The 8,616-nt window shown below is 34.4% G+C and overlaps 1 protein-coding gene across 1 annotated transcript; it reads left to right on the forward strand.

Moving 5' to 3' along the window:
- The first annotated feature begins 1,333 nt into the window (after window positions 1-1,333).
- LOC139896520 (protein CLT1, chloroplastic-like) lies at window positions 1,334-7,075 on the forward strand. Its single transcript, XM_071879160.1, has 10 exons — window positions 1,334-1,860; window positions 4,128-4,273; window positions 4,446-4,483; window positions 4,560-4,675; window positions 4,788-4,884; window positions 4,980-5,015; window positions 5,146-5,196; window positions 5,294-5,417; window positions 5,544-5,669; window positions 6,711-7,075. The coding sequence occupies exons 1-10, from the start codon at window positions 1,460-1,462 to the stop codon at window positions 6,902-6,904; spliced, it is 1,329 nt and encodes a 442-aa protein (XP_071735261.1). The 5' UTR covers window positions 1,334-1,459; the 3' UTR covers window positions 6,905-7,075.
- Window positions 7,076-8,616: the final 1,541 nt, after the last annotated feature.

Raw genomic sequence — 8,616 nt, forward strand, 5'->3', positions numbered from 1 at the left:
ATATTCCCGTGCATAGTTGATTTGTAATTTTTGTTCCGATAAGTCGTACGTCATCACGCGACTTATGTCCCAGTTCCGGTTTTTCGAACGTCCTTTCGTACGCTGAGAAAACTTGTACTTTATGTTTCGTGACTCGTACCTTTGTCAAAATATAGTCTTAAATTATTCCTAAATTATTCCACTCAAAGTTGATCCTAATCTTTCGAGTGTATTGGTCATTTACTTCTATAAATCATCTTCTCGTTATCATAGTATATATAATTTTAAATCAAAACGTTTTATAACCAAATTAATATTACATTTTATCATATTATTAAATATATATTTTCAATATTCATAAACACGTTTTTAAATTACACACCGCAAGTTATTCATATATCTAATTCTAACAGTTAATATTTCTTATTATTGTATGTGTACAAACACTTTAACATTTATTTCGAATATCGTTAAAAATGAATGATTTCCCAAATCAACGTGGACCTTACAACAGAGACCCGTAATAATATCATAATCCTTAAGGGACTCAGTAAATATCTTTTAATTAAATCGTTTAGCATAATCTTTTAACTTCGTAGTTAAATATATCAATCAGATAATCAAACCAATAAGTTTAATGCACAGTATCATATACTCAACACTTTGTTACGTTTTCAAGTTATAGTATGTATCTGTTTACATATAATTGTTCGCGAATCGTTGAGAACAATCGAAGGGTAATTGAATAGTTCAAAATTTTGAGATTCAACTTCATAGACTTTACTTAGCGTGTCGGAAACGTTAAAGATTAAGTTTAAATTTGGTCAGAAATTTCCGGGTCATCACAAACACTATCTGGTGATCGTACAAAGCTGGGATCGAGCCAACCACCCATGGTGTCTTTTTGTTGGTTTGTGTTCTTCCTGTAAACTGAACGTGATAGTCCTTGATTCAGTATTGCCGATACTTCTGGTTTAGCGCAGATAACGTCATTTTTAGACGCGCACATGTTGATGACGTTTGATGGATTATGAGCGCGCTAAACTTGTGGCGCATTGCAAAACTATAAGTTACTACTTAGCAACTTGTTGATTATGTAGTGTTAGATGAGTTTAGTCACGTGTGACGCGTGTATATGAAGTATGCGAATATGCACATCATTAGTAACGGTAGTCATAGGATGTTTGTACATTCTGTTGTTCTGTTTTGGTTTTTTTAGAAAATGTTTGCTTTAAAAGAAAAATGAAGAGAAAGAGGAAAATAATAAAAAATAATCATGGCCTGGTAGGAGCTAAAAAAATTCATAAACGGCAACGCTCCAGTCTGAGCCACGTCACATAACAATTCAATTCCATTTCATCTTCGTTTATTTTTTTCATAAACATATATACATTCCCCTTTCTCTCTCATTTCTTTTTTCATATCAACAAAATCAAATCAAATCAAATCAAATTAAAAATTAAAACCAAAAGCATCGTTAATGGCGGCTTCGTGTCACCGGATCTCCGGCGGCGCCAAGCTCAATTTTCACAAACAACCGAACCTTAATCAACCATTACAACTCCTTCCTAATAAAAATTATCAATGGAGGAGAACAAGAGAAATTACTTTGGTTACGAGTCGACGACGGAGTATAATCTCGTCGGCTGAATTGGATAAAAAGCGGAATACGATCTGCTGGTACGCGTTACATGATAAGCAGGAGGTAGTGGAAGGTGATAATGAGAATGAGGTAGTGATAAGAGGAAATTGGAGGGTGGAGATTGCGGTTGCAGCTGTTGTTACCATGGGGTTAGGAGTAGGGAATCGAGTTTTGTATAAGCTGGCTTTAGTTCCTTTGAAAAAGTATCCATTTTTTCTGGCTCAACTCGCCACTTTCGGGTGAGTAGGTAACATTAATTTTGTCGTTCATTCACACACACTAATATTCAAATTATTTAATTACAGTTTTTACATAAATATAATGAAATTGGTATCTTTGAACATGTGCTCCTGACCTCCGGTCGTTGGATATTTTCATAATTTTTTTATGTGTTTCATTAATAAATTTAATTCAGTTGTCCATTGTATTATGGCTTAAATACTAATTTTATGCATGCCTTAACTCTTAAGGCACAACAGCATTATGATTATCGTAATTTAGTATTTTACTAAGTAGAGTTTGATTAGTATTACTGTTAATGTATTGTATTTAGTAATTAGTATATGTAATAATAATAATTATATTGGGTATGATAATAATTGAGGTTGTTTGGTTATTTTCAATAGGAATGCATTTGATTGCCCACTAATTTCCCACTTTAGTATATACTTTTTTCTCCACTACCACACAATTCAGCTACATACCACACTGGTCACCACATGAATGCACTTTTTGAAGCTTTAAAAGTTGAAAGATTTACTCAGATTCTGTTACTCGTGTATACATTATTTGTATATTAACGGTAAATGTACAACTTATATCCCATATAAATTATGTACTAGATACAATCACACGTAATGCGAATGATTCTATGACACTAGTATTCGTCTCTAAAGGACGAGAACCAACTATATAGTATCCAGACAGAAACAATTCAGTTAGTGTGTACGACATGAGTGTGATATGTGGATATGTGATCCTTTTTTGGATTTATTTGTGATAAGGATTTTGCAAAAAAAAAATCTCTTTAGTGCCATACCCTGTTTGTTTTAATGACACTTGAACCCACACATTATGCATTGTCTCCAATGCATTGTTGGACCACATCTTGTTAGGTGTGTTCATGGTTGGTTAATTGATGAGGAGTTAAACGTTAATCAGTTAACTGATATTTTCTTGATCAATTTAAACCAATGAATTGGTTAACCTTTTTCTTTTTTGTGTGTGTGTGTGTGTGTTTTTTTTTCTAACTCATCATCTGTTTGATAAATAATTACAAGTTATATAATGCAATTATGTCTGGGATGGCTGATGATAGAGTTATAAAATGCAACTATTTGTAATGAGAATCATGCAAAAAAAGATCTGTTTATTGTCATACCCTGTATATTTTAATGACACTTGAACTCACACATTATGCATTGTCTCCAATGCATTGTTGGACCACATCTTGTTAGGTGTGTTGACGGTAGGTTAACTGATGAGGAGTTAAACGTTAATTAGTTAACTGGTACTTTTAGTATTTTCTTGATCAATCTAAATTTAAACCAATGAATTGGTTAACCTTTTTTTCGTGTTTTCTAACTCATCACGTGTTTGATAAATAATAATTACAAGTTATAAAAAGCAATTATTTCTGGGATGGCTGATGATAAGAGTTATAGTGTAGATTGCACTTGGATGAATTTAACAATTTCTTTTTTTATTAAATTAAATATGCTAAATGGTTGGATAGTAGTTGATTATCATATAGTTAGATCTGGGGTGACTACAACCGATAATTGTAGCCTATTTTAACTTAATATACTCTCAAAAAGAATACAATGGATGGATGGAGATGATAAAGGAAAAAAGATTGGGTCATCATGTAATCCTTAATGCTTTGTCTATTTGTTTGGTCACTAAAGCTTCTAGTGGAATCTAATATGGCACTCATAATATATGCTACTACTTTTTATGCTTTTTGAGTTGTGCAAAATCTTCTAATTTTGACATATATATATAGTTTAATTTAAAATAGCAACAACAAAACTCAATACCACATAATTGGTGTATGGGGAGGTGAGGTGTAGACAATCCTTCCCCTATCCAAGAATAAAGACAAGTCATTTCTCCACCCAGAGTGGAAACACTCTTAAAAGTAGAGAAAGTCATCCCTCTCTCTATTCGACAGATAGAGAGATTGCTTCCGAGTGGACCTCCGGCCAATAAGTAGGAATTTTTTTTTTATAAAAATAGAAGTAAATTAAAAATAAAATTGAGACGCCATGAAAATGGTAAAATCAAATATCCATGGGTTTTAAATCCTGTCTGAAAATAGCGTTTGACTAATATGTTGTACAGTAAGATATGTTTCACTGTACACAAAACAATACATAGAATCATAATAATAAATTATGCTATTGGACTAGCCGTAAATTGATCTTACGACACGACATGGAATTTATTAACTTTTAGAAATATAAATTTCATAGACTTATGTAACATGTCTGCAAATATTTTTCAGATACGTAGTTGTGTATTTTTCCATCTTACATTTTCGTTATCGTGCTGGCATTGTCACCGATGAAATGCTTTCGTTACCAAAAGCTCCGCTTCTCGCTGTCGGTCTTTTGGAAGCTCTCGGTGCCGCTTGCGGAATGGCAGCTGCAGGTAGAATCATAATTATTATAAATTATTAATTAACATGTTTCTCAATCAAGACACGAATACTTAATTTGGTGCCTCTTTAAATAAAAATAGAAATAAATTTGCTTTTATACCCGTCTAATGTTTTGTTAAGTTGATTCTATTACTATTTAATATGTTTCTTTATATTTGACAGCCGTTCTTTCGGGAGCAGCTATTCCAATTTTGTCACAGGTAAAGTCTGTTTGTTCATTTGTTGTAATCATCATATTTATATTTATATTTACAAATTATGCAATAATATTTGCAGAGCTTTCTCGTATGGCAAATCATATTATCGTATATTTTTCTTGGAAGGAGATACAGATATAACCAGTTACTTGGTTGCTTTCTTGTGGCTCTTGGTGTGATTATAACTGTTGCAAGGTAATCTTTTATAATTACATTTATTAAAAATATTCTTTTCAAGAAACTATGAAATAACTACCTAGAATGTGGAGGTGACAATTTCGACCCATTTATTTATGTTCGTCTGCAGCGGATCTAGTGCTGGTTCATTGATGGAAGCTGGTATGTTTTGGAGTCTTCTAATGATTGTTTCCTTTCTGTTTCAAGCTGCTGACACCATATTGAAGGTTTGTAATATCCTTAATACTTGGATTTATGTCTTTTTATATCCAAACGATGTCTTAATTACAAGCAACGAATTTCACATGTTCCCTTTTTGTAGGAAGTTATTTTCTTGGACGCTACTAAAAATTTAAAGGTGTGTATGTATATTAACATATATATTATATATTATAATATTTTATATTCTATATATGCATACCATAGCTAGTGATTAGTTAGTTCTTCAACATTTTCTCTCTAGTTACGTTTTGCAAATTCATTAACAGGGAGGCTCGGTGGATCTATTCGTTATAAATTCCTACGGATCAGCGTTTCAGGTAGGTTTCTTCATTATTGGCCTTTTGGACCGTAGCGCTTGTCTTTTTTTAGCAAACAGACACGTACCAAACGGACTGTGAACTTTTGTTTTGGCAGGCGGTTTTTATTTGCCTTCTCCTGCCATTCTTGTCAAGGCTATGGGGTGTTCCATTTCATCAACTTCCAAAATATCTCTCAGATGGCGCAGCTTGCTTCCTAAACATCGGCACTATATCGGGTGGTGAGTGGCAATTTCGACCCATCGCCCATTTTCTTTTGATTAAGTTGAATTTGAGTTGGAATTGTATAAACTGAAATTATCTTACAAATTTACTGAATCAATTAATTTGGATTTGACTTCCAACAGGATGCGAGGGAGCTCCTCTGTTACCATTGCTGTTTTGTATCGTGAATATGGCTTACAACATATCGTTGTTGCATCTAATAAAAATATCATCTGCAGTTGTTTCTTCCCTTGCCTCAACCGTGTCCGGTAATTCCTAATTTCTTATAAAGATATTATATTATATATTATATATCTAAACTATCGTCAATATTTTACTTGGTAGAAAGTGTTTACTGTTATAGATCTAGAATATTTATTGCACACTCTTATTATATTTTGCTGTTTTTATTCATAAAAACTGTAGCATTCTTTTAACTGGTTTACATTTCATCTATAATGATGGTTCAATGGCAACCAAAAAACCAAGTATGAGGATTTGGAACGTTAATAACTTAGTAACACAATATCATATTTGATTTTGAGACATTTTCTGTACACAATCAATATTGGAGGTAGCAAAATGGTTGGGTCAGGTGACATGCTAAAACATGTTCGGTTGGGTTATGTTAACCTGAAACACCTTTTTTCCATTTAGAAAAATATAACAATTTGTGTTAAATACAAATGAATGTTGTTGGCTACTGTAACTGAATAAAACATGTTAGTTGTATGTTTTATGACTCTTTTCGACAAATTGACAATGCATTTCACATACTAACCGAATTGGCAGCCAATGCATACTTTATAACTACAATTTAGAGACTTTTAAACAATTTAACCCATATTAGAGAGAAAATAATTAAGAGCAGTGTTGTAAACGGCGGCCATCTCGGACCAACTTGTCTGTTTGGTGAATAGCCCGTCCCGTTTCGCCTAATTACTTCTAATTAGTTGGTCAACGCTAAAAAGTCATCCCAAAGTCTCAGTTCAGGTCTGAGTTGCTCAAAGTCAAGGTTGGTCAAAGTTAGATCATAATTCTAGTAATACTTTTATACATACATATATATTCCTAAAAGTCAATGTCCAACTCGACCGACTAGTCATTTCAAAGTCCTGACCGACGCGTCTCTGTCTCATGATTTTTCCAGCCTTGATTAAGAGCATAAATCAGTGATATACAGTCCAATATGGATGCAAGTTTATAGATATAAAATAATTGTTGTAATTCTTTTTTGTGGTATGGTTTATGTAACCATTAGATTAGATTCCTGTTAAAAAAGTAACTGATTATAGAGATGTTGATTGTAGTTCCGATATCCGTATATTTGTTCACGCTTCCGTTACCGTACTTGGGGGTGGCATCTTCTCTTCCATCAGGGTTCATCGCAGGTACCATTGTCCTTGTAATGGGCATGCTGATTTATGCATGGATACCATCAACAACAACTAGTACAAATAGTAATACTCCACCACCCATGCCGTCACCTGTGACTACCTCATAATCATCAAAACATTTAATCTGGTTCAAAATGCGTTTTCTTTTTGCATTTTTTTTTCTTTCTTTTTTTAGAATAGAGAAAATAGGTAGCGGATGAACATTGTGGTGATCTGTAGTTGTATATCATCTTCATAAATCATAATACAGCCAATGTTATGTTGGTGTTGTTTGTTCCCCAGTTTTTACATATAGGTTTTCAGACAAAATCTGTTCTTGAAAATTAGTTGAATCTTCTTTTCATCATCTTTATGGCTTATGGGATATGTATCTGGTTGCAATATCATTCTATATATCAATGGTAATGTCGTATTATCTACAGATTAGTTCTTTCAAAGATAAAGTATTTTGTACAGAGTCGTTCTTTTCAACGGGAAAATGGTAAGGATCTCGTTCACAAGGTCGAGTTGAAACGTATATTCAAAACATATTTCCTGGGTCACAAAATCTATATTTTACCGGCATACGTATTCACCCAGAACTTAGGTGAACGACTCGAATTTTTGGCAAATGAGAAGGGTAAATTCGCAACTTTTTCAAAAAGACAAATTATTAATAATGGAGCAGCTATATGAGCGGTTTGATTATTAAAATGACAGTATGGTTAACTTCGGTTTTTTGCTCGGGCCCAAGACCACTCTTAACAATCTCACAGAGTGTCACATCAGTGCCAGTCATTCCTCACCAGGACAGACTATGAACATCATCACTAGTTCACTATTAACCATCATATATTTGATAAAAAAGCTGACCTAGAATATATCTTGTTTATTCCAATGTACTAGCCATGCAGCTAAATGTACAACACAATTAGGCGAATAGCAATCGGGCTAAATACATGGCTTCGAATTTTAATTCTACGACGAGTAGTGGGGTCCTGAGCTAAGCCTTGGCTAATCCTTGGAAATCTTAATGTCATAATGCCTTTCAAATCCTCCCATTGACTCAGGGAGCCTTCCACCACTTCGACTGATGCGGACGTGGTTCTTTCGGCGTGAAATGCCGAAGGTGGGAAGTTACTCGGTCAAGAGGATTAGGGAATAAACAAGGGAAAGCTTAACTCACTCGAACTTCCGAGGTTAACTCTACTCGAACCCATGTTTAGCCTTTTCTTTTGCCTGTGACATTTGATAAGAGACCATGGTAGTTGGTCACGTAAAGGCTGACCAAGCTAGTCAATGATGCTTAGCTGGTCTTGGATGATCGGCTAGACAACCACACTGGACCAGAGACACGGCCCGACTCCCTCGGGGGCAATAGTGGGGAATCATGTACAATGGGCGAAAGCCCGATCCAGCAATATCACGTGAGTGAAGAAGGGCAATGCCACTTGTAAAGCTCTTTCAGATTTCTGTGTCGAGATATATGCATGAAAAGGTCATCATAAAAACACAACACGAACTTGACGGCAGACCGAGGACAAACCGGTGCCAAGGGTGCCCTCCACATAGCCATGACGGGCCCTCGTCACGAATGGCTGGGATCCCTCTAATGATGATGGTGCAAGATGTTTGTTTACGACTTTACGTGGATACATTTATTGTTTAGCTCATTAGCTGGACTTTGCGTGATTCTTAATTCATTATGAGGATTCAATACGTTGGTTGTTAGTAATTATTAGAAGGGACCCGGTCAGCATGGTACGTTCAAGTCGCTTTTGTCACTTACTAAGAAGTTGTTTATGGACTTTAGTAATATAGTCATAAATATGGAATAAAT

Source organism: Rutidosis leptorrhynchoides, chromosome 3 (genome assembly GCF_046630445.1).
Source record: "Rutidosis leptorrhynchoides isolate AG116_Rl617_1_P2 chromosome 3, CSIRO_AGI_Rlap_v1, whole genome shotgun sequence".
In the NCBI taxonomy this organism is placed as follows: Eukaryota; Viridiplantae; Streptophyta; class Magnoliopsida; order Asterales; family Asteraceae; genus Rutidosis; species Rutidosis leptorrhynchoides.